Source organism: Tasmannia lanceolata, unplaced genomic scaffold (genome assembly GCF_043159265.1).
Source record: "Tasmannia lanceolata isolate RefF3 unplaced genomic scaffold, GAP_Taslan_0.1 ptg000012l, whole genome shotgun sequence".
In the NCBI taxonomy this organism is placed as follows: domain Eukaryota; kingdom Viridiplantae; phylum Streptophyta; class Magnoliopsida; order Canellales; family Winteraceae; genus Tasmannia; species Tasmannia lanceolata.
Window position 1 is genome coordinate 11323737 of NW_027518689.1, and position 25428 is coordinate 11349164.

The 25428-nt window shown below is 40.3% G+C and overlaps 1 protein-coding gene across 1 annotated transcript in view; it reads right to left on the bottom strand.

The window, feature by feature from the left end:
• The window catches only part of LOC143887075 (uncharacterized), a 33822-nt gene extending 9476 nt beyond the window's left edge, over window positions 1–24346 (bottom strand). The window contains exon 1 of the mRNA XM_077391187.1: window positions 24117–24346. Within this exon, the coding sequence (XP_077247302.1) occupies window positions 24117–24270 (154 nt within the window). The 5' untranslated portion in view covers window positions 24271–24346. The remainder of the gene's footprint in view (window positions 1–24116) is intronic.
• Between the last annotated feature and the right edge of the window lie 1082 nt (window positions 24347–25428).

Below are 25428 nucleotides of genomic sequence, written 5' to 3' on the forward strand. Positions count from 1 at the left end.
GGTCCCCATACATCAGAATGGACTAATTCAAAAGGACTAGACACTCGACTAATGATCCGGGACGGAAACGACACACGAAGGTGCTTCCCGAGTTCACAGGACTCGCACTGAAAACTAGAAAAAGGTCCGGGAACCAGAGAAGTCTGCTGCAGCCGCTGAAGTGAAGGATGCCCCAGGCGACAACGCCACTGAAATGTATCCACAGAGCTATGTAAGACAGTAGGCGGCCGGTAGTCAAGACGATAGAGTCCATCTACCTCACGACCCGTTCCAATCGTCTTCCCAGTCGAGAGATCCTGAAATAAACAGTAAGATGGAAAAAATGAGACAGAACGGTGAAGAGATTTATCAAGACGATAGAGTCCATCTACCTCACGACCCGTTCCAATCGCCTTCCCAGTCGAGAGATCCTGAAATAAACAGTAAGATGGGAAAAATGAGACAGAACAGTGAAGAGATTTAGTAATTTGCTGAAAGTAAACTAAATGGTGATTTTGGTACACATAAAACAGAAGATAAGGTAAGAGCAGGATGAGGGGAGATATGACCAACACCAGTGATAGGTGTAGTGGACCCATCAGCAAGGGTGATAGACTGAGAGGGAGACGAGAAAGAGCGAAAAGAATAAAGCTGAGAAGAGTTACCAGTCAGGTGATTGGATGCGCCAGAGTCAATGATCCATGACCCTGAGCTAGATAGAAGGGTAGTGGGTGAACTACCTAGCTAGGCGAAACCTGCAGAGGGAGGACGAGAACTGAGCCGCAGACGCTGGAACTCCTCATAATCGGCACGGGATAATGTATAGGTGGAATCAGCTGGTGCAGGAACAGAAGCAGAGGGAGCGCAATCTGAAGCCGAAGCAGTAGTAGCACCCATGTGAGCCGAGCGTGCCTGACGAAGCTCGGGATGCAGGGTATAGCAATGGTCAATATAATGTCCCTCGCGCTGACAGTGAGTGCAAAAAGAACGGCCACGTCCACCACCACGGCCGGCACGGCCACGACCACGACCACGACCAGAGGAGGCTCCACCACGAGGCGGGCGAGTACTGCCATCATAGGTCGCGAGAGCAGAACCATCAATAGGAACAGATATCATTGGATCACCAGGAGACCACTGCTGGACGCGGGAGTAAACCTCAGTAAGGGAAGGAATAGCGCCAGAACCGATAATCTGCTGACGAAGATGCATGTATTCTCGACGACTGCTTTCCAAGTAACGTAGTTTGCCCCATCCAACTTAACAGTAGTGTTATGTGGGAATGATCCATCCACAGAGAGAGATGATGACGAAGAAGACGCCAAAGAGGGTGTCGGACGAACACCAGGATTGTCAAGCACCTCCTCCATAACAACAAGCAAGAAAGAAACAGACAATCCAAACCAAGACGAATAACAGGAGATAACAAAATAGGTGGGCAAACTAGGATAAGCCAAGAAAGCTAGACGCGGCTCCAAGAATGACGGGTATCGACGAAGCTTGATAAGAGGGAAGCCATGAGGCACAGAGGGGAGCCGCAAAGACAAACGAGAATCAAAGTAGGGTAAGAGTAAGAGATGAAGATTTAACACATAATAACAAGGAGGAAAGAGTGGTAGGGTTTACCAAGGGATGAAAGGGAGAGGAGGAAAAATGATGGGGGTTAAAAAATGATGGGGTGTGAGGCTTACCAGCAGACCTACGAATTGGGGGGTGGAAAAAAAAATTTTGGGGTGCAGATCCTCGGTCCTGGAAAAGGTTTTCCTAAGGCTCTGATACCATGTTAGACGAAAGTTTAGACAGAGAAAATAGAATGAGTTAGGGTTATCTCCCATTGACTCATCTTTATACTAAAACATAAAGGGATGTACAAAGTCCTAAATGCCCTTGGACAAGTTACATATTCCAACAACTACTAATGGAGCTTTAAATTTCCAAGCTATCCGAGCCAGTGAGAGGGATTCGATTTTTCAACTAGAATCGCTGAAGTGATACCTAAAGAGTTGCTTGGCGAGCTAGATCGTCATTGATCTGGTTCAATGATCATGGCGCATAACTTGATGGCATGTGGTATGAATCCCATTGAACAAGTTAAATTATAGCAACGAGTAAACAAAAGTCTACAAAAGGGTTTCATTGGATAAAGCCTCAACCCGTGTGCAATACTAGCATTACGAAAGACGAATCATGGAGAATGTGCATTGATAGCAATGCCATTAATAAGATCACAGTTAAATATCAATTCCCTATTCCACACCGTTAGATATCAACTCCCTATTCCATGACTGTGAATCGATGTCAGGCTTTTCTCAAGAAGATTGGCTTTTTGAGCATTAAAAAATGATTTTATTAAGAAAGAGAAAACCCCAGGTATTGTGATGGCTAGCACATAAGCCAACACAATAGCTAAAGATACACTTTCATGAAGATTGACTTGCGAAGTGGATATCATCAGATTCACGTGAGACTAAGAGATGAATGGAAGATTGCCTTCAAGACGAAGGAGGGACTTTTTGATGGTTGTTGACACATTTATATGCGTAAAGATTGCCTTCAAGACGAAGCAGGGACTTTTTTATGGTTGCTGATCCCTTTGGGCCTCATTAATGCACCCAGCAGCACATTTACGCATGTAATGGCACACGTTTTTCATCCTTTCATAGGACACTTTCTTGCAGTATATTTTAATGATCTTCTTGTCTATCGTAAGAAGGAAGAGCACCTGTCACATATTTATTAGGTAATGAGAGTTTTTTGACAAGATAAGCGCAATGTGAATTCAAAGAAATGTTCATTTATGAGCCCCAAAATCATGTCTTGCTTTCGTAGTTTCAACAAGAATGGAACCAAATCCCAACAAGGTGAAAGCTATACTCGACTGGACAGTTCTGAAGAATATTCACGTAGTCATAAGCTTGCATGGATTGGTAACCAAGGTTCTAAAAATCAGAATCGAATAGTAAATCGTAACAGGGTTCGAAACGTATTGAATCGTAAATTGGATCGTAAATAGTAAGATTTTTTCAGATTTGTATATTAAAATTAGAACAAATATAAAATGGTAAAAAATAAGAATAAAATGAGTAATTATCTATTTTCCATTTGAAACTATTAAATTAAATATAAACTTCTATGATTAATAATAAGAACTACAAACCATATTCATCGAACAATAAATTACTAAACAAAGCACAAACTATATTCATCATATAATAAATTATTATATAATTTATCACAATAGTAAACAAAGCACATACTCAACTCTATAATAATCATCATACAAAGAAATGTCAGCAATAGACGAAGCATTTTGAAATGATTTTCATTTTTAAATCACAATCAATTCTCAAAATCCAAAACAGACAGAATCGTAAAAAAAATCGTAGAAATCATCAAAGTCGCATGATTCAAAGTCGAATCGTACTTGGATCGTAAGATTTTTACAAAAAAAGATTCTTCGTCCGACAAATCGTTCAACCCACGAATCGTTTTGAATCGTAAGATTCAAATCGTAAATCGTAAGATTTTAACAACAGAGTTGGTAGCCTTTTATTGTAGGAATTGGAGGAGTTTTAAGTCAATAGGGTCAAACTATCATTTTTCAGTGAGCAGTTAAATGAGGCAAGAGAAGCGCAATGTGAATTCAAAGAAATGTTCATTTATGAGCCCCAAAATCATATGTCTTGCTTTCGGAGTTTCAACACGAGTGGAACCAAATCCCGACAAGATGAAAGCTATACTTGTTGGACAGTTCTGAAGAATATTCACGTAGTCATAAGCTTTCATGGATTGGTAACCTTTTATTGAATGTTCATCAGAAATTTCAGTACCATAATGGCTCCAATCAACAACTGAAAGAAAAAAGGTGAATTCTTATGGACCAGAGCAGCCACTAGAGCCTTTAAGGAGTTCAAGAAACGGATAGATAGAAACTCTAGTATTAGAGTTTCCAGGTTTCTCCAACATGTTTGAGGTTTCCATCGATGCATCTAATGTAGGAATTGGAGGAGTTTCAAGTCAATAGGGTAAGACTATATCATTTTTCAGTGAGCAGTTAAATGAGGCAAACCATCGATACTCTACTTACGATAAGGAGGTTTATGCTATCGCGTAAGATCTAGTATACTGAAATTATCTTCTATATAAAGAGTTCACGCTTTACTCAAATAATTAAGTGCTGAAAAATCTACTCTCAGAATAAACCAAATCCAAAGCATGCGAAATGGAGTGCCTTTCTACAAGAATACACTTTCTTCCTAAGCATATGGCTGGTGTGGAAACTAAGGGGCCGTTTGGCAAGGTTCCCAAAAAATGTTTATCATGTTTTTCTGACTTTAAGATTGAAAAACACGTTTGGCAAATAAAATTAGCACCAACCAACATGTTTTTGTTGTTTTTTTCCCGCTCCAGAAACACTCATGATGAAACAAAAAAAAAGACGTTTCCGAGGACAAACAAAATAAAAAAATTGGTTTATCGAGCTGGACCCCTATCTTCTTCTATATAAATAGTTCAAGCTTGACTCAATCATCAAGTGCTGAAATATCTACACTCTTAGGATAAATCAAATCCCAACCATGCGAAATGGAGTGCTTTTCTACATGAATACACTTTCTTCTTAACCATGTGCGGGCGTGGAAACCGAAGCAGCAGATGCATTGAGTTTGGGCAATATGACATCTAGATAAACATCCAACCTACTCTATACATGATAGTTATCCATTTAATGACATTAATTTTTAATGGTAAAATATCATTAATGAGAGAAAAAGAAACAGAATACAATTGTCAAAAGAATCTATTTAATGACACTAACCTGTTCTTGCCTAGGTAATATGGGAACTACACACTGGATGATCTTCGGGACACTTTGGCCGAGATAGGACCATTTATTAGGGGTGCAACTTGGGCAGGCTCAACCCGAACCCGACGGGTTCAACCCGGAAAAAAGTCGGGTTGGGTTTCTCCAAAGTTGCCAGAGTGGGAATCGAAAGAGGGAATCAAAACGGGAATCGAAAGCGGGAATCGAAGGCTCCCGGAATGGTCGGAAGCGGGAATCGTGAAGTCGCCGGAGAGTCACCGGATATTCATCGGGGAGTCGTCGAGAATCGTTGGGGAGTTGCGAATCGCCGAGGAATCTCCGGGAAATTGCCGGAAAATCGTGTTTCACATAACATTAAACCGCGGTTCCCAAAAGTGGGAATCATAAACCGCGATTCCCAAAAGTAGGAATCTGGTTTCCGGCGAATCCGAACCGGGATTCCCAGTTTTTGGGGATTCGAGAAGATTTCCGTTTCGGATTCGAAAACCGGGGAATCGAGGTTCCCCCACTCCCAGGGAAGAATCCTGCTTCCTTGGTTTTCTCAACCCCGGTTGAGTTCAGGTTGGGTTCGGGTTGAGGGCTTGGTCAACCCGACCCGAGTGAACCCGACGTTTTTAATAATTTTTTTAATTATATAAGCTTAAAATCTTGGGTTGGGTCGGGTTGAACTCGGGTCGGGTCAGGTTCGGGTTGGTAAAAAGGGTTCCTCAGGTCGGGTCGGGTTGAACCTTGTCGGGTTGGAACTTGGGTCGGGTTCGGGTTGAGCAAATGGTTGCCTGGGTCTGGTTCGGGTTGGCCTCAACCCGACCCAACCCAACCCGAGTTGCACCCCTACCATTGATATGGTTTAAGACTGCTCCTATTGGCCATTACTAGAAGACATGTTGCAAAGACAGTCTAGAAGCACCGGACATGGCAACTAGAGGAAGGTAGAAAGCAGAACACCGGACATTACCAGTTCCTCATGAGCCCTAGATAACAGCATGTACTTTGTTTTAGGACTGCCGAAAACTCTGCAAGGATATGATTTTGAAGATGGCGCATTTCTTACCATGCAACAAGAGATCAGATGTAGTGCATATTGCTCGACTTTTCTTTAAAGTTGTCCGAGTAGATAATTCTAGGGCCAAGAAAGGGTAGAATAATCATTTCTACGAACCGTATGTAAAGTAGTCAACTCCAATCCTTGGCATGGAGCTATAATAAGAGTGTGGGCCTTTCTGAGAGTTAGAAGCCTGAGAAGAGTCTTGTGTTTCATGTTTTAAGTGAAAAGGACAGTTTAGATATTTTGAAAGAATCGTGTAGATCACTGGAATAACTTAAGTTAAAAAATAAAATAAAATAAAAAGAGGGCCCACTCCACTCCCATTAATTAAGTTGGGGGGCGGGGGTTGAAATTTGTGCAGAAGGGGGAGAATACTATTTTTGTGAGATTTGAAAGGGAGAATTTCTAGTGGGGAAACTACGTCTTTTGGGGTTCTGGGCTTGGGCAAGGGCTTTGGAATTCTCTAGAACCATTCCATCTTCCCAATATATCTAGGCCTCATGGTCATACTACTATGTCTTATGAATGAAATAAAACTCAGAGCTCTGTGTAGGTGAAGAGTTTTCTTCGCTTTTAAACATTGAACTGAATTTTTAATCATCTGTTGGTCTGACGTCTCCAATCCAGTGGTGTGATGCTCTGGAAACTATGCTCTCTATCTTTGTTATTTTCTTAGAGTGTGATATCTAAAGTCTAAACCATCAACTTCCATACTTTAAAAATTAAAAAAAATCTTAGATCTTTGATTTCTAGTTGCAAACTTCAAATTTTATTCAAGGGCTTTGCTAAGAGCACTTGGGTGATCTATCAAATCTGATATGATCTAAGATATGAGAGTTGAATATCAACGATTGGTTTTCAAAGTTGAGTTGATCTTAAGATCCAATGAACAAATCAACTCAATTTCAACATGGATCATCTAGATAAAGCCTAACAGAGATATTTGAGATATATTGAAAGGTTAGACATGAATTATTTTTCAGAAAGTAGAAAATCCAATTTCAACGATATTTTGGACAATTTTGCATAAGTAAAGGATTGAATAGAACTTCCTCTATTGATCCCATGGTTTTAAATTTCAGCCGAAACGTTTCGTTTCGGCCGAAATATTTCGGTTTCAGCACAAACCGAAACGAAATTCACATGAAGTCATTTCTTTAAAAGATTTCGCCAAACTTTTACCGAAATTTCACTGAAATTCCGAAATTTTGCCTAAATGTCCCCGATTTTTTGACTTTTTTACAAAATTTCCACCGAAAATTTAAAAACGTACACCGAAATGTTATAATTTCCACTGAAATTTCAACCGAAATCGCCGAAATTTTAGACATTTCGGTCAAAATTAAAAAAATAAATGAAACCATAATCATATTTTTACATGATTTCGACCGAAATTTTAGCCTGAAACCGAAACGTTTCGGTTTCGGTGGTGGCCGAAACGGACACCGAAACCGAAATTTAAAACCTTGATTGATCCTACATGACTTTATTGATCCTACATTATTAAGTCAATGTAGAAGAGTTAATCCTGCAAATCATTGGGTCTCTCACTCCAACTCCAACTGCACATTTGAGTTTCACCAATCCATTGTGATTCCCAACTAAGCATCATGTATTAGCTTCCATGTGATTTCAAAGAGGAAACCAATTAAAGATTAACTTTAGTGAATGCCTTGGTGACACTTCCATAATTCAATTAGTTTGTCCATTCAATTAGGGCTCTGTTTGGTTGTAGGTAGTTACCTCGTAGAGTAGTGTTGCAAGTAGTCAACAGGGAGGAGACACACCTTGGAATCTCCTCGCAGTTACTTCATAGAATAGTGGTAAGTAGCAGTAGAGGGTATATATATATATATATGTATATATATATATATATATATATATAGAGAGAGAGAGAGAGAGAGAGAGAGAGAGAGAGATATCAATCCAAAAGGTGGTCTTTTGATTCGATTTTGTTGGGAGTTTGTTAGCATGACACGTCACTAGACAGGGAGGAGAAAAAGAGACATCCTAGGTAGTCCTTAAGGATTTCATTCCTCTAATGGCACCCAAACGAAGGTTTTTATGACATGGCACCCAAAACCCATACAAAATCCTGGATTTTGCACAACCAAACTGATGCAGATTGTAGGCCAAATAAGTGGCATATTTGCCCATTATGACGTTTAGGGATTTATTTACATGGTATTTAGTTTCTAGGATTTATATTTCCATGTTTTTAGTTTTTAGAGCTTTTATTTTCCATGTTATTTAGACTTAGGAACTTATTTGTTTTCCGTGGAATTTTACTTCAATTGCCTATATGCAGGCCTTATGTAATAGAGATTATTAGAGGTTTTGATGATTAGTTGAATTGAGATTTCTCCCTCTACAGATTTCTGCTTCTTCCTCTCATTCTTCTCTTCTCCTACTTCTAGTTCTCTTCCTCTTTTTCTCCTATTCTTCTTCTTCTATTCTTCTTCTCTCTTGTTTTTTTTCTCTTTTCTCCTATTTCTTCCAGTTCTTTTTTTTTTTTTTTGAAAAATGGATTTCTTCTATTTCTCTTCCCTGACCTACATCAATTTGGTAGAGTTTCCATTGATTTCTTCATAGCAAAAGGTCCACGAAGGGACGATTTCAGTCCGAGAAAGCACATAGCACCAACATCCAGGTTTGATACAAAAACCAACACCTAAACAGCCGCTTCTATTTCACCCGCATACCAAGATTCAGTCCTGAGATTACTATCTTTTTCTCTTCTATATCTTGCCATCCAAAACTGCCGTCTCACCTCCAATCTCAGTCCGGAAAACCCTCCAAAAGCATACATAAACACCAACCCAAAACTTCCACTTTCAGTCACTTCAACACCTTTAAATCCTAACCTAACAACCCTTTGTTTTAACCAACCAGTCCCTCACACAGCCCCACGCTTCTTTTCTGTCATCCCAAAGCTACCAACAAAACTCTATTACCTGTTAATGAATACAGCCATGATTCCCAGCCTTATTTCGCACCCTTTGTACCAACCAGATTTTATACCCACAAGACCTAGCCTCATATAAAAAAACCAACCCAACCCTTCCTAAAAAAAACCTTGATTTCCAACAGCCTAGGCCTTCACCAAATCTGCAGATCTTCAGCCCACAACGAGTCCTGAAACCTACCCCCAAACCCCTTCTTTAACTCACCCAGAAATCAGTACCTGAACCCAAAAAAAACTTACTATTTCACCACCTCTTGCAGCTGATTAACGGTGTATCCTCGCCGGAAAGTTATCGCCGGCCACTGTTGTCCTAAAGAAAAAGAAAACTTGCTATTTCTATTTCTTAAGGAAGAAGGAAACTCAAGTTTCTTTTTTCTTTTTTTTTCAAATAGCCTGCATCAGTTATACAAGAAGAAGGCAACTTATTCTTTCAATTACCTAGTAACTGCCAATCACAGGTAATCCTTATTTGCATAAGTGAAAGCACAACTTCACTTTAACTCCTTTTACCAAGTAACCCAGGTTACAGATTAAAAGGTATAAGTGAATATATATACACATATAAGGTAACCCCTCTTCTTTCCTTGGACACCCCCTCCTCTTCCATTAATGATCCACGTAACTTCTCAATCACGTGCGTCTGAGAATAGAAGAAAAGAAAAGAGAGGGTAGCACCCCCCCCCCTTTTCCCCCTTGGGCACCCCTTCCTCAGTAAAAAACACCAATTAACCCCCCTCTTTTTACCTTTAGGCACCCCTCCCCCAAAAAAAAAATAGGAAAAAGAAAAGAAAACAGAAATAGAATTTTCTTTTCTCTTTTCATTCTCTCTATACTCTCTCTAGTTCTCTCTCTCTTCATCTGGGCAGTTTCCACTTGGAATTTATTCGCGACCTCAACACAGAAGTTGTTCTGTGCAACCAGCAGAGCACATCCATCTAATTTTAGTAGAAGAAAGCAACTATCAGCCCAATTTCAGAAGAAATCTCAGCCTTCGATCATGTCCCATCATCCGATCAAGAGCTTTCTAGCATCCAATCTGAAATCTGCGAAAAGCATTGTGTTCCATTCGACATGACATACATATCAGACGGTTGATTTAATTGTTTGACACCGATCCCAATGGTTCCACCATGTGTTCTATATTTTGATGGGTACGGCGATCGATATTTGCAAGAGTACACTCCCTATAGCTACTATGAGGATGCATGTTTACGATGGATCGATGCTCTAGAAACATATCATGAGTATTGTGGCTATGATTACCGAGCGACTATCTACCGAGCTAGAGAAATGACAAGACGACAAGCCCAATCGTTTTGGATTCGCAGAGCTCGAGCAGTTCATTGACGATGCCGATTCCATATCAGTACATGAGCACAGAGACTGGATTGATTCTCCAGTAGATGCTCTGATCGAGATGATCGTGGCGGTTGAAAGAGAGGATTTCAGTGCACATGTCGATCTTCAGGAGATTTGTCAGTCTGACATCACTGAGTCGCATCAGATATCCACGGATGAGCTTATTGGTAATGACCTTTTAGATGATGGTCATAGCTTGGTACTACCTACAGTCATCACGCTAGTCTAAGAGGAGTACTTGTCATTTTCCCAGCTTCATTGATTCTCAATAGAGGTTCGAGTCGTTATGATTCTACACGGGCGATTTCTTTCCTATCGCTCCAGCTGCATTTCTGGCTATTCTCACGGATATCACGAGCATTAGACATCAGGAGTGCTTCCGACGGATTACGACTCCCACAGCTGCTTGAGTGGATCGTCTACATATTTGATCCAGGTGGACTAGAACTCGAGGACGAGTTCTTTTCAAGCGGGGGAGAATGATGCAGATTGTAGGCCAAATAATTGGCATATTTGCCCATTATGACTTTTAGGGATTTATTGCCATGGGATTTAATTTTTAGGATTTATATTTTCATGTTCTTAGTTTCTAGAATTTAGAACTTATTTGTTTTCCATGGAATTTTACTTCAATTGCCTATATAAATGCCTTATGTAATATAGATTATTAGAGCTTTTGATGATTAATTGAATGGAGATTTCTCCCCTCTAACAGGAAGATTAAGTGTATGTATCGAAAGAAAGAATTTAGAAATAAAAATTTTGAGTATGAAAATCATCATTACCTACGAACTCTACAAAACTCGCCTAACTCAAGAATGTTTGGTAAAGATCGATATGAGGATACAACTAATGCAACCAAGGGTGACATTACCTAGATGGGATGGAGATCTTGAACTCCTAAAAAATCTCAAATATAATGAAAAGCTTACGAGGAAGGAATCGCCTACACCGGGTGACGAGCTACTCTCTCCTCTCAAAAAACAGTGGATGAAAGAAAGGGCAGAAGTCAGTTGAATTTCGGGATTGTCTCCTTCACAGATCACCATGAATAATGAGGAAGAACTTCACACGCACCTTCATAACTTGCCCATTTTCAGCAAGGTGTTAGAAAAGAAAAGGCGAATCTAAAGGCGTCTGTGGGAAGAGGAGAAACATTTGGCGATCTTAAGCTTGGAAAAGGGGAGCGAGAACCTGAGTGCTGACCACCTGGATCTGGGGCGAGGTATCACAGAGGTGGAAAATGGTCACCGATTAGTGAACGGGTCCAGTAGAAATGATGAAGGACAAGGTGTTTTGTTATCGTCGACTCTAGAGGAACCTGAGCACCCAGAGTTTGAGGGTTGTAATGATTTCTTAGCAATCAGAGACGTCTTTGGGATCTCTTATCAAGAAGACCTAGGAAAGACTAGAGAAATGGTCCTTGCAATGAAAGCCAGAGTCGCAGAGGAGAAAGTAGAAAGAGTCAAGGAGGCTGGACCAGAAGCTGGATTATGAGATTAAAGGATCATATCTTGAGAGGTCGTCGAAGAGTACTGTTTCAGGGGGTGCGTATTGACTCCCAAAGATTTTATTTAAGGTGAATTCGTTAGTTATGGAGCAGTGTGTTTGATTTCTGGTGGAACCCTAATTACATAGGATGTTCCTGATTGTTTTAACTAATAGAGGGAGGTTGGGAAGCAGAAGATTGAAGGAATATGGGGAATTCAGTACCGAGGTGGGGGAATATATGACGCTGGTTTTCCTATAGGTTGGTGGAAAGGTAAATTGCTGGAATGGTTAATAGGAAAGCTTGTAGGGGTCAGTCTCTACGTTAGGTTATTCCAGATCCTAGATGTGCCGAGAAAAGATTTAGCTCCTCAATAGCTTGAGAGACCATGGTCTTTCGCTGCTCGAGGCAATTTTGTCTGGAAGTCCCTTTTAATGTGATTAGTCAAGAAAAATGAGGAACGGAAAAAGGGTCTTGAACCCTGTTATATTTTCGCTCTTTCTTGGGCTAGGGTTTGCCCTAGACCTCTTTGGTTGATTCTATGTAATGCAGGCTGGGACTCCTGGCCCCCAATGTAATCTTCATAGTATCAATGAAATATGTCATCTTTCAAAAAAAAGATTTCTCCCCTCTACATATTTCTGCTTCTTCCTCTAATTCTAGTTCTCCTCTTCTCCTACTTCTAGTTCTCCTCTTCCTCTTCTCCTATTCTTCTTCACTCCTCTCATTCTTCTTCTAGTTTCTCCTATTTCTCTTCCCTGACCTACATCACAAACAATGCCCTAAACTCCTCTTTAACCACCTTGATAATAATTTTTGTTATTTTTCTTACTCTTGGCCTTTTGTGCCTAAAAATCCATTCAATCTACTCTTTCTGTATAAACAACAATGTTGCCACTAGTCCAAGGCTCCACGTTACGACTTGATTAGACCTCTAACAAGGAATGGACCCAAGCATAGCCAGTACAGTCAAACAATATGAATTGGGGATGCCAAAGTGAAGCTGCATGTGAATATTTAAAAATTAGGTGATCTCACAACTCCTCTAATGTCAAACATATGGCGCATGTGTTGGTGATCTATCAAAGGCCTCTACAGTGAAGATGATCAATCATTTGTCTTTTTCAAACGCAGATCCCAACAAATTCTAGAGCCATAGAGGTTGAGGCTCTGGCTCAATTGGTTAAGGCTTTGTTCTTCAACCTTGAGATCGGAGGTTCAATCTCAGCTTACCTAACAAAAAAAATTCAACAGCCATGGGAAATCTTATATTTGAGTAAATATGCCTGACACCTCGTCCTCTCGAATATCATGACTCACATGCTTTATTTCTTTTAACCTCAATTAACTTGTAAATACTTTAAAAGTCGACAAATAATAGAAACTATACCATTAACCTTCCAAAACCGATGAGATTGAACTTAAACTTTACCCGTACCTTCAAAGGCTCCTACACTTTCCTCACAACTTTCTAGACCCCCAACTCCACCAACCTTGATATGATCCCAGCATCCAATCCATCAAGGGATAGTCCATAACTCGCATTAGTGTCTTTCCACAATGTCCTCCCCTCTCCTCTCCACCAAACCTAATTAGTCATGTCCCTACAATGCCTTGTTTACTTTTACTAGTTTTAAATTTCCAATATACTACTCTCATCTGCAATACTTAAACCTATTTCAAAACAATATAGTACCACTATATCACAGTATCAGACAAGTGCACTTGAATAAGGGTACTTTGATTGGATCCTTAAAAACAATATATTGGATAATCAAATTTAGAGGTTCCTTGTAACCAATCTTTACAATATCAGAAACCTGAATTCTTTTTCAGCTAATATTTTCATTTATTGGTTTGAATACTTCCTCCAACTAATACTAGGTTCTTTTTAAACTTGCCCACAGTCAGCAAAACCCCTCGCTCCTCAAGTCCTACAACAAATTAGATGGTCTATCAAAATCATTACGCATTGGAAAAGAAACTCATATAAGATAATCTTATCTATGATTGCTGACTTAACCAATGGAATCTGCCACCCAATGACAGTGAAAGTAGATTACCCTTCCAAGCAATGGGTTCTTCTCAAATCGTTCCTCCTCGAGTTCCCAAGTACGTATCAAGCAAAATGCTTTACTATCCGAGAAGGATGCTATTTCATATACTACACTATCCTCCATATTAACCACTAAAACTCAGACATTCCTCCAATTTTCCATTTTGGCCTGAAGTACGTATCGAGTAAAGATGCTCTCCAATGCAAGAAGGATGCTATTTCATATACTAGACTATCCTCAACGTTAACCCCCAACACTCAGATTTTTCTCTTACTTACCCTTACTCCTGAAGTGACTTCGAAGCATTCATGGATAACATTCAGCTGTGAGACTTGTTCAATAGATGCCTATCAAATAAAAGGTTGTCCTCAACAAGTCAAATAAAAGGTTTTCGTCAACAAAAAGCACATACGAGATCCAAAAATCCAATTAGAGCCCGTTTGGATGCCGAAAAGATTTTGATTTGGATTTCTCACATTTGCAGCCCTTTTTGCTTTGTAATCTGGATCGGATCAAATTCTTGGATTTCTAATTCAGCAGCTGACAGTGAAAAAAATCAGATTTCTAAATAAGCTGTGGAAATAAGAAATTGGAAATCCACAGATCTTGCAGTTTCCTTCACCCTCTCTGCTCCTCAACCTCTCGCCTCCACTAGGAAGTACCCCCTTCCCTCTCTGTCTCCCTCTACATGAGCTGCCGGATCTATTCAATTTGTAGTCAAAACTCAATTCCAAATCCAAATACAAAATGGGACGTATCCAAACGGGCCCTTAGTGAAATTGGAAACCTTCTATGAGACCCAAGAATTTAGCTTTACTATGGAATACTCAGCGCCTGTGCACCCAAACAAAAGGAAGTTGGCAGATTCCCTTGCTTTACTTTTCTTGAAATTAGATGATCCATTACCCAAGATAAAAATCCATCATGAAAATTTATAGTCCATGAACAAAATCAGTTGGCTAAGGGAGATGAGCTTGCCCATAAACTTTTCTAATTTACTACTACAATAACAAGCTCACATACTCCTACAAAGAAAAAGTAGTTACATTCTTTAATCTCCAAAATTTTGTTACCTTTCGTAAGGGATTGAAGGAAGTGAAGGCTATAGAGGATAGCGACAATCATAAAGCTTGCAAAGACCATCACAAGACCAAATCACTAGGACACCAAGCACGACTAGTGACATTGAGAATTTATTGAAAAACGGAGTCGGCAAACACATCCAAGATCATGGCTGTAACGTGCTCGAAATTAAAAGCATGAAGTTTCATCTACAAAAGATAAGAATAAATCATACCACAAGCTCTTTGAGGAGCCTAGATGATGCACCAGGAGACTATATGATGTTCCAATAAGTACGTTCAGCCTAATTTCAGGACCTTAACTGAAATACCCCTAATGCCCTAAACTCTTTTAATTTAACATTAAAGGAGGAAGGGTATTTTTGTCTTTTTACCAAAGACTAGCTTTTATAAACAGAAGCTTCTTGTTTCTTCGACAGAAACAGAGAGGGGTTGTCGGTGAAAGAAATAGGGAAAGGGAAGATTTTGCCTGAAAAGGGAGCCCGATCAGCGGATTTTTTGCATTGGAGGTAAGATTTGGGTTCTAATCTTTGATTATCTCCTAGAATAGGCTTTCTTGTTTTTCCAGGGCTTAGTAAATTGGGGGATTTTGCCTCTTTTTGCCGCAGAATCTTTTCCGGTAGCTTATCGATGGCTTGGTTAAATCCGTTAGAATCGTTTCCTCGCGAGCTTTCCAACGAGTCTAGCCTTGGGCAATTCCATCAAGCAGTTAGGAAATCTTGACCTTCGAGGGTTTTTGGAGAGAAAATTATACTTTGAGGAAATTTCTGATTTAGGCTTTGGGCTGTAAAATTAAACCCTTTTGAGTGTGTTATAGCTTGTTATAGTTATGTTAGAGTATATTTTAATTCATAAATAATTCTTTATGCAGGTAATTGAAAAACATTGTTCGTAGAATTGGGGAGTGCTTGTATTGTAAGTATTTAGCTTGACTTTAGCAATCTTCGTATGCAAAATTTTTGAAAAGATTTTCCAATAAAACTATTATTTGAAACAGCTATTTTAACATCTGATTTTGTAACTTTGGATATATTTATTTAGAAAATTCATGAGGTTAGCATTTTATAATGCCCCTCGTGTCTGGCTCATGATGGTTGGTGTGTCTATACCTCCGCCATTGGGATGATATGTTGGCCCTCTTATGTCAAAGGAGGTTAAACAATTGACCCTGTCGACTTGTATCTGATATCTGTTGCTTTTACAGTTCTGTTTCTGCCTCCTAGCACATGAGCATCGTTTTGTTACTATGCATTTTCTGATAAGCACTGTTATTCTGATTCTGATTTTGTATTTCTCTTTATATAGACTCCGTAAATTCCGAAAATATGATTTTGCTTTGTTTTCTGCATTTTTAGGTTTAGATTTAGTTGAACTATATTACTTGCTGGCTTTCGAGCTCACTGTGGATTATAACATTTTAGGTTCCGAAGGCTAGTCGTGACAGGCGATCTACCCAGTGCTTGCTCGATTTTCTGGACTAGAACCATATGTGAGCTTTTGCTTTTGTTGTTTTGGGAAGTATATGGATATAATTAAACTCGTATCGTCTGTATGGTTTTGAGGGTTGTAATAAGTATTTTGGTGGTTGTCTGTATATAAAGCTTTAGAAGGTTTAGTTGCTCTTACTGCTTCCCAAGTAAATTGTGGATCTATCTTTGGTGTTATCTTGATGTGCTATAAGAAAGCCTTGCATGCCTGTGAGGTTTTATTATGCAGGTACGCGGCGTCTGTCGTGCCTTCGGTTCCGGGTGTGACAGAAAAATGGTATCAAAGCTTAGGTTTAAGATTGTTAGGGCAACCAAGTAGAAAAAAAAAAGAGATTGAGAGTTGCGTAGAAATTAGGCAACGAGCAATTAGGAAATAGCACGATGGATTTATGTGCATCTGGGACGCCTGTTTGCATATGAATTAGTTGTGCTAATTAGAAACTGCATAATAAACTCATGTGCACCGGGGACGCCTGGTTAGAATGTGGGCGAGTTGTGCAGGAACAAGACAAATATGATTAGTTATGTGCTCCAAAGATGTGTAAATTTTGTTACTTATTTAGTGCTATTATTATTATTCAGTTAAATTACATATTCTGATATTAAATGTGTTGTTGTGGTCGCATCAGAATGGCACCGCCTAAGAAACCTCGTACTAAGAGAATGAATGGTCGAAAGGAGAACTCTCAGGGCAGAGTCCCTGATGATTTGATGGAAGAGGTACCTCAAGATCAACCATCTGCTTCTCAGCAAGTTGCTCCTAAGCCTACCATACATCAAGAGAGCAGGGTGGAGGAGCCAGGCATTGTACGAGAACTAGTTCAAGAATTAGTGGGGTTTGTTCGAGAGCAGAGATCTCTACTGCCTTCCCAATCATATGCTCAGAACGTGCATACTCATGACATATCTGAGTTCATGAGAATGGCTCCTAGGATTTTTTGGGGTACTGGAAGTGTTCATGATGCAGAAGCCTGGATGAGAAAAGTAGAAAAAGCATTTCGGGCAATGAATTGTAAAGATGACGAAGAGAAAGTGAGATATGCAACATATATGTTAGAAGACAATGCTCTTGACTGGTGGGAAGGAATTCAGAGGGTGAATGCAAATAAACCAGAGTCATTCAAGTGGCAAGATTTGTGTAATGCTTTCTATGCTAGATACTTTCCACCTAGTATGCGTCGTAATTTAGTACGGGATTTCATGAAGCTAAAACAAAATGGGAGATCGGTTGAAGAATATGAGACTGAATTTGATAGGTTGGCTCGATTTGCACCTACTTTAATAGCAGATGAAATTGCTAAGAAGATTAAGTTCGAGGAAGGATTAGAATCCTACATTCAGATAAGCTTGGCTTCAGTGAAATCAATTAGCTATGATGAATTGGTGGACAGGGCAAAGAATATAGAGTTGGTTTCGAAAATTTATCAAGATTCAGAAATCGAGGAGCAAAAGATGAAAAGCAAAGATGTTAGTGCCTCTAAAGGTCAGAGTTCTCAGGGATCTGTGAGATACCAGCCATATGAGAGGCCACAGAATTCATCTGGGCCGCGTAGTTCCCAGGGGCGCTATCCTAGTCAAGGGATGCAGGATAAAGCCACTTCTCGGCCTAGGCCGACATGTGTTGTCTGTGGAAAATTTCATCGCGCTGAATTGTGTAGGCATGTATCGGGTGCCTGTTTTAGATGTGGCGAGCAGGGCCACAGGATTGCTCAGTGTCCGATGAGAGAGCCAGAGCCTAGGCCAGTACAGAGGCCCCAGAATCCGAGTGCCCCTCCAGTCCCTGCCCCGAGGTCCCCGTTAGTTAAGACATCGATCTGAGTCAGGGTGTACTCCGTCAGCACATACATCAGCACAGACATCATCTGCTCAGTAGTCGGGCAGTGGTAGACCGCGTGCAGAGGGTAGAGCTTATGCCATGACTCAGCAGGATGCACAGGCATCAGGAGCAGTTGTATCAGGTACTTTGTCTGTTGCTTCTGGATTTGCGCATGTTTTATTTGATCCTGGTGCCACTCATTCCTTTGTATCTTCTGTATATGTGTCTGAGCATGCTTTACATTCTGTACCTTTGGACTATGTGTTATGTGGGTACACCGGTAGGCGATGAATTATTAGCTGACCAGGTCTGCAAGATGTGTACTATCAGAATAGAGGAAAGGGAATTATTTGTGAATCTAATAGTATTAGACATGCGAGATTTTGATGTGATTCTGGGAATGGACTGGTTATCTTCTCACTTCGCTACTGTCGATTGTCGAGCAAAGCGAGTGAGCTTTCAAATTCCAGGAGAAGGAGAGTTTAGATTTGTAGGAAGTGGTGCTTATGCTTCCCCAAAGATTGTTTCAGCCATGAAAATTGAACGTTTATATGTGGCTGCAGTAGTAGATAGTAGACAAAAAGAGTTGGATCTGGAAGATATACCAGTGGTGAGGGAGTTTCCTGATGATCTCCCTAGATTGCCTCCAGATAGAGAGATCGATTTCTCTGTTGATTTAGCTCCCGGTACTGCACCAATCTCTAAAGCTCCTTATAGAATGGCTCCTGCAGAAATGAAAGAACTGAAGGATCAATTACAAGAATTATTAGAAAAAGGGTTTATAAGGCCGAGTGTGTCCCCTTGGGGAGCACCTGTGTTGTTTGTGGAAAAGAAAGACGGTAGTATGCCGACTGTGCATTGACTACCGTGAGTTGAACAAGGTGACAATGAGGAATAAGTATCCTTTGCCCCGGATTGATTACCTGTTCGATCAGTTGCGGGACGCACAAGTCTTTTCCAAGATTGATCTTCGTTCCGGTTATCATCAGTTGGAGATTAAGTCTGAAGATGTGTCAAAGACAGCATTCAGGACTCGCTATGGGCATTATGAGTTTCTAGTTATGCCATTCGGTTTAACGAATGCTCCTGCGGTTTTTATGGATTTGATGAACAGGGTGTTCAAGCCCTTTTTGGACAGGTTCGTGGTGGTGTTTATTGATGACATTCTTGTTTATTCTGGAAGCTAGGTTGAGCATGAGCAGCATTTGAGAGTGGTCCTTGAGACCTTGAGACAGGAGAAGTTATTTGCAAAATTGAAGAAATGCGAGTTCTGGTTAGATAGTGTTGTTTTTCTGGGGCATATGATATCAAAGGAGGGAATATCTGTTGATCCTCAGAAAGTAGAAGCCGTAGTTAATTGGAAAAGGCCACATAATGTTTCCGAGATCCGCAGTTTTCTAGGATTAGCTGGGTACTATAGAGAAGTTGTGGAAGATTTTTCTCGGATTGCCGCACCCATGACTCGGTTGATTCGGAAAGGAGTTAGATTTGTGTGGTCTGAAGAATGTGAAAAGAGCTTTCAGGAGTTGAAGGCGCGGTTGATATCGGCACCAATCCTAACTCTTCCAGCAGCATTTGAGAGTGGTCCTTGAGACCTTGAGACAGGAGAAGTTATTTGCAAAATTGAAGAAATGCGAGTTCTGGTTAGATAGTGTTGTTTTCCTGGGGCATGTGATATCAAAGGAGGGAATATCTGTTGATCCTTAGAAAGTAGAAGCCGTAGTTGATTGGAAAAGGCCACATAATGTTTCTGAGATCCGCAGTTTTCTAGGATTAGCTGGGTACTATAGAAAATTTGTGGAAGATTTTTCTCGGATTGCCGCACCCATGACTCGGTTGATTCGGAAAGGAGTTAGATTCGTGTGGTATGAAGAATGTGAAAAGAGCTTTCAGGAGTTGAAGACGCGGTTGATATCGGCACCAATCCTAACTCTTCCAGTTAGTGGTGAAAGTTTCACCATTTATTGTGATGCTTCAAGAAAGGGGCTAGGATGTGTTTTAATGCAGAAAAATAAGGTGGTCGCATATGCCTCTCGTCAGCAGAAGCCATATGAAGAAAACTATCCTACTCATGATTTGGAGTTAGCAGCTGTTGTATTTGCATTGAAGATTTGGAGGCACTATCTCTATGGAGAGTCTTGCGAAGTTTTTACTGATCACAAAAGTTTGAAATACATCTTCAGTCAGAAAGAATTGAATATGAGGCAACGGAGGTGGCTGGAATTGATTAAAGACTATGACTTGACTATAAACTACCACCCTGGTAAGGCAAACGTGGTAGCAGATGCATTGAGCCGGAAATCTTCGGCGAATGTCGCCGCTCTATTGACTTCTCAGAGACAAATCCTAGAAGATATGAGGAGGATGAGTCTTGAAGTGTAGCATCATGGGTCTGGGCCCAGTTAGCTAATCTGCAGGTTCGACCTACATTATTAGAGCGGATTAAAGAGGCCCAGTTGAATGATCCTCAGTTGCAAAAACTTAGGGGCAAAGTGGAATCTGGCCTTGTGACAGAATTTCATATACATGATGATGGCTCTTTGAGATTTAGAAACAGGGTTTGTGTTCCTAGTGAAGCAGGATTGAAAAGAGAAATTTTAAAGGAAGCTCATTGCACAGGATATACAGTACATCCAGGGAGTACAAAGATGCACAGAGATTTGAAAGATACCTTCTGGTGGAATAATATGAAAAGAAAAATTGCCCGTTTTGTATCTCGATGTTTGACTTGTCAGCAGGTCAAGGCAGAACATCGGAGACCAGCAGGTAAGTTGCAGCCTCTTCCCATTCCTGAATGGAAATGGTAAAGAATCACCATGGACTTTGTAACTGGATTACCTCGAACACCTAGTGGCTATGATTCAGTGTGGGTAATTGTGGATAGATTAACAAAGTCTGCCCATTTTCTGGCTATCAAGACTGGTATGACCCTTGATAATTTGGCTAAGTTGTATGTTAAGGAGATTATTAAATTGCATGGGATGCCAGTATCCATTGTGTCGGACAGGGACTCTCAGTTCATGTCTCAATTTTGGAGTAGCTTACACCAAGCTTTGGGCACTTCACTTGACTTTAGTACTGCATTCCATCCACAGACAGACGGGCAGTCAGAAAGGACAATTCAAATTTTGGAGGATATGCTTCGAGCGTGTGTTATCGACTTTAAGGGTTCTTGGGATCATCACCTACCCTTAGTCGAGTTTGCATACAATAATAGTTTCCAAGCTAGAATTCAGATGGCTCCGTTTGAAGCCTTGTATGGGAGGAAGTGCAGATCCCCCATATGTTGGAATGATGTGGGAGAAAGAAGATTAGTTGGTCCTGATTTAGTACAAGAAACAATTGAGAATGTTCAGTTAATTAAGGAGCGTCTCCCAGAGCAGACAGAAAAGCTATACGGATGTAAGGAGACGGGAATTAGTGTTTCAGCCTGGTGGTAAAGTATTTCTTCGGGTGTCTCCATCAAGAGGAGTTATGCAATTTGGGATTCGTGGAAAACTCAGTCCTCGGTATGTGGGCCCTTATGAAATTCTAGAGAAAGTAGGAAAGGTGGCCTACAGACTTGCATTACCGCTTTCTCTCTCTGCTATTCATAATGTTTTTCATGTCTCCATGCTGAGAAAATATATTCCTGATCCGAGCCATGTGATAGAGATAGAAGAGATACCGCTTAAAGAAGACTTGTCATATGAGCAACTACCACTTCGCATAGTTGATAAAAAGAACCAAGTTTTGCGTCGGCACACCATTCCATATGTTAAAGTGCAGTGGCAGAACCATTCTGAGCGAGAAGCAACTTGGGAGCTGGAGGAAGAGACAAGAAAGAAATATCCTTATCTTTTTTATGACTCAGGTATAATCATTGCTTATCTTAAATTTCGAGGATGAAATTTTTTTAAGGAGGGAGAATGAAATACCCCTAATGCCCTAAACTCTTTTAATTTAACATTAAAGGAGGAAGGGTATTTTTGTCTTTTTACCAAAGACCAGCTTTTATAAACAGAAGCTTCCTGTTTCTTCGACAGAAACAGAGAGAGAGGGGTTGTCGGTGAAAGAAATAGGGAAAGGGAATATTTTGCCTGAAAAGGGAGCCCGATCAGCAGATTTTTGGCGTTTGAGGTAAGATTTGGGTTCTAATCTTTGATGATCGACTAGAAATTGGGGGATTTTGCCTCTTTTTGCCGCCGAATCTTTTCCGGTAGCTTATCGATGGCTTGGTTAGATTCGTTGGAATCGTTTCCTCGCGAGCTTTCCAACGAGTCCGGCTTTGGGCAATTCCATCAAGCGGTTAGGAAATCTTGACCTTCGAGGGTTTTTGGGGAGAAAAATTATACTTATAGGGAATTTCTGATTTAGGTTTTGGGCTGTAAAATAAAACCCTTTTGAGTGTGTTATAGCTTGTTATAGTTATGTTAGAGTATATTTTAATTCATAAATAATTATTTATGCAAGTGATTGAAAAAAATTGTTCGTAGAATTGAGGAGTGCTTGTATTGTAAGTATTTAACTTAACTTTAGCAATCTTTGTATGCAAAGTTTTTGAAAAGATTTGCCAATAAAACTATTATTTGAAACAGCTATTTTAACATCTAATTTTGTAACTTTGGATATATTTATTTAGAAAATTCATGAGGTTAGCATTTTATAATGCCCCTCGTGTCTGGCTCATGATGGTTGGTGTGTCTGTACCCCCACCAATGGGATGATACGTTAGCTCTCTTATGTCAAAGAAGGTTTAACAATTGACCTTGTCGACTTGTATCTGATATCTGCTGCTTTTGCAGTTCTGTTTCCGTCTCCTAGCATATGAGCATCGTTTTGTTACTATGCATTTTCTAATAAGCACTATTATTCTGATTCTGATTTTGTATTTCTCTTTATATAGACTCCGTAAATTCCGAAAATATAATTTTGCTTTGTTTTCTGCATACTTAGGTTTAGCTTTAGTTGAGCTATATTACTTGCTGGCTTTCGGGCTCACTGTGGATTATAACATTTTAGGTTCAAAGGCTAGTCGTGACGGCGATCCACCCAGTGCTTGTGGGATTTTCTGGACTAGAACCATATGTGAGCTTTTGCTTTTGTTGTTTTGGGAAAGTATGTGGATATAATTAAACTCGTATCGTCTGTATGGTTTTGAGGGTTGTAATAAGTATATTAGTGGTTGTCTCTATATAAAGCTTTAGAAGGTTTAGTTGCTCTGACTGCTTCCCAAGTAAATTGTGGATATATCTTTGGTGTTATCTTGATGTGCTATAAGAAAGCCTTGCGTGCCTGTGAGGTTTTATTTTGCAGGTACGCGGCGTCTGTCGTGCCTTCAGTTCGGGGGCGTGACATTAACACCTTAAGACTAAAAGGAACCTGCTTTACTCTATTCGTAGAAGACCACGATTCAATTATTCTTCACATCTCCTCTGGAAGTATAATTCATAAACAGCTAAGACCACTATAAATTATACATTTCTAGAATAGATGACTATTGGAAGATGAATTACATCAACATCCCTTCCTCCAGTCATTACTGGTATTATAGGAAAATACATATTTCAGTCTCCCTTTGTAAGCCACGCATACCCTCCTCAGTCTTAATCCAAACGAGAAATATACGCTTAAAACCCTGAATTTTTTTCCTTGAAGCATTAAATCTGCCAATAGAATATCAAATACCCAATGGATTTCCCACCCAAAAGAATATCTAAAACAATTCATTTTGAGTATAATTTATCCAGGCATGTATTTTAAACTGTTCATGGTGGGAAACTATGCCATATTATCATAAAAATATAACAGTACCTCTGTAAAATCAACTAAACCAAGACCACACCAAAACAACATATTAATTGATTGATTTCAACACAAACAAAAAAAATCGATTCCGAAATAGAAAGAAAATAACGGAGATGCCCTGGAAATCAAGCACTAACCAAACAACTCGAAAAGAATAAAGAAGAGAATAGAATCAAAGATCGAGAGAAATGAGGAAACTAGGCAAAAACAAATACAAGGAAGACATACCGTTGAGATTGTGTGGAGCAGAGGTTTGAGAAATCTGCAGTGGAGGAGATGATGAAGATGGTAGAGAAGGGATTTGTCCTGTGATGAAAGCGAGACGATCGGATCCTCTCTCCACTATTCTCCTTCTCCGTGCTTCTCTTGAACGATTCTCCATACCCACTCCCTATCTCAGATTGTCGATCAAGAGAAGAGGTTTAAAGTTAAAAGACCACCGAAGGCTTTTTTGGTAGATAATAGAATTGTGATTGGATCACATAAAACTAGTAGGGGTGCAACTCGGGTCGGGTTGGGTAGGATTGAGGCCAACCCGACCCGACCCGACCTGAGGAACCCATTGTTCCAACCCCAACCAGACCTGGCCCGATTTCCAACCCGACGAGGTTCAACTCGGCCCAATCAGAGTTTTTAAGCTTAAAAACTTAAAAAAATCATATAAAATGTCAGGTTTCACTCGGGCCGGGTTGCCAAATCCTCCGATCCAAACTCAACCCGGGTTGGAAAAACTCAAACCCGAACACGACCTTTTTTCGGGTTAAACTCGACCCGAGTTGCACCCCTTGGACTACTACTACTACTAGATATCGACTGGCATAGCAAGACGGTGTCCCGTCTTCCTAGACGAAAACGAGCAAATGTACTCACCGTACACAAGGTGCATGGATTACGTGATAGTTGATATGGATGATCAAGTGACTTTGGACCTATGGCCAAAGCTGTTAGGTTCTTGCCAGTTCCATGTGATCCGATCCGTTGGTCCCACGGGCAACCACATTCCGGGCCCCTGATTGGACCATCGTAGGTCCTTGATGCATAAAGTTTATTTTAGGGTTTAGCAAACAAAAGCTAAACCTTTGATTATGGTAGTTCTTTATCTTATGCATGGATCAAGATCATGTCGGTCCCCTCCTGATGTTCTACAAGATTGACGGCTCTGGGCCCACTTGTGCTACTTTTACGTGATCCAATCCGTTGGTCAGAACAAGTATGGCAAATTATTGTTGAGAACAACGTGATGGCCGATGGGATGTCCTAGGTCCTTGATCCATCCATCCGTTTTTAGGGTTCCCCCAACAAAAGCTAAACTGTTGATTAGTTTAGTCATTTATGGGATCAATATCATGTGGGTCCCCTCATGTTGTTCTATACAGTTAACAGTTCCGACCAATTCTGGCCCAGCTTGTGCTACTTCTATGTGATGGGACATAATTACGCCGCTACTGTCAAATCTCGCCACATGTCGCTGTGGACCCCGATCCGAGAGAGAGGTGGGGGATGAGCTCTGTAGACACCCCCATTTTGCTCCGCCTTAGTC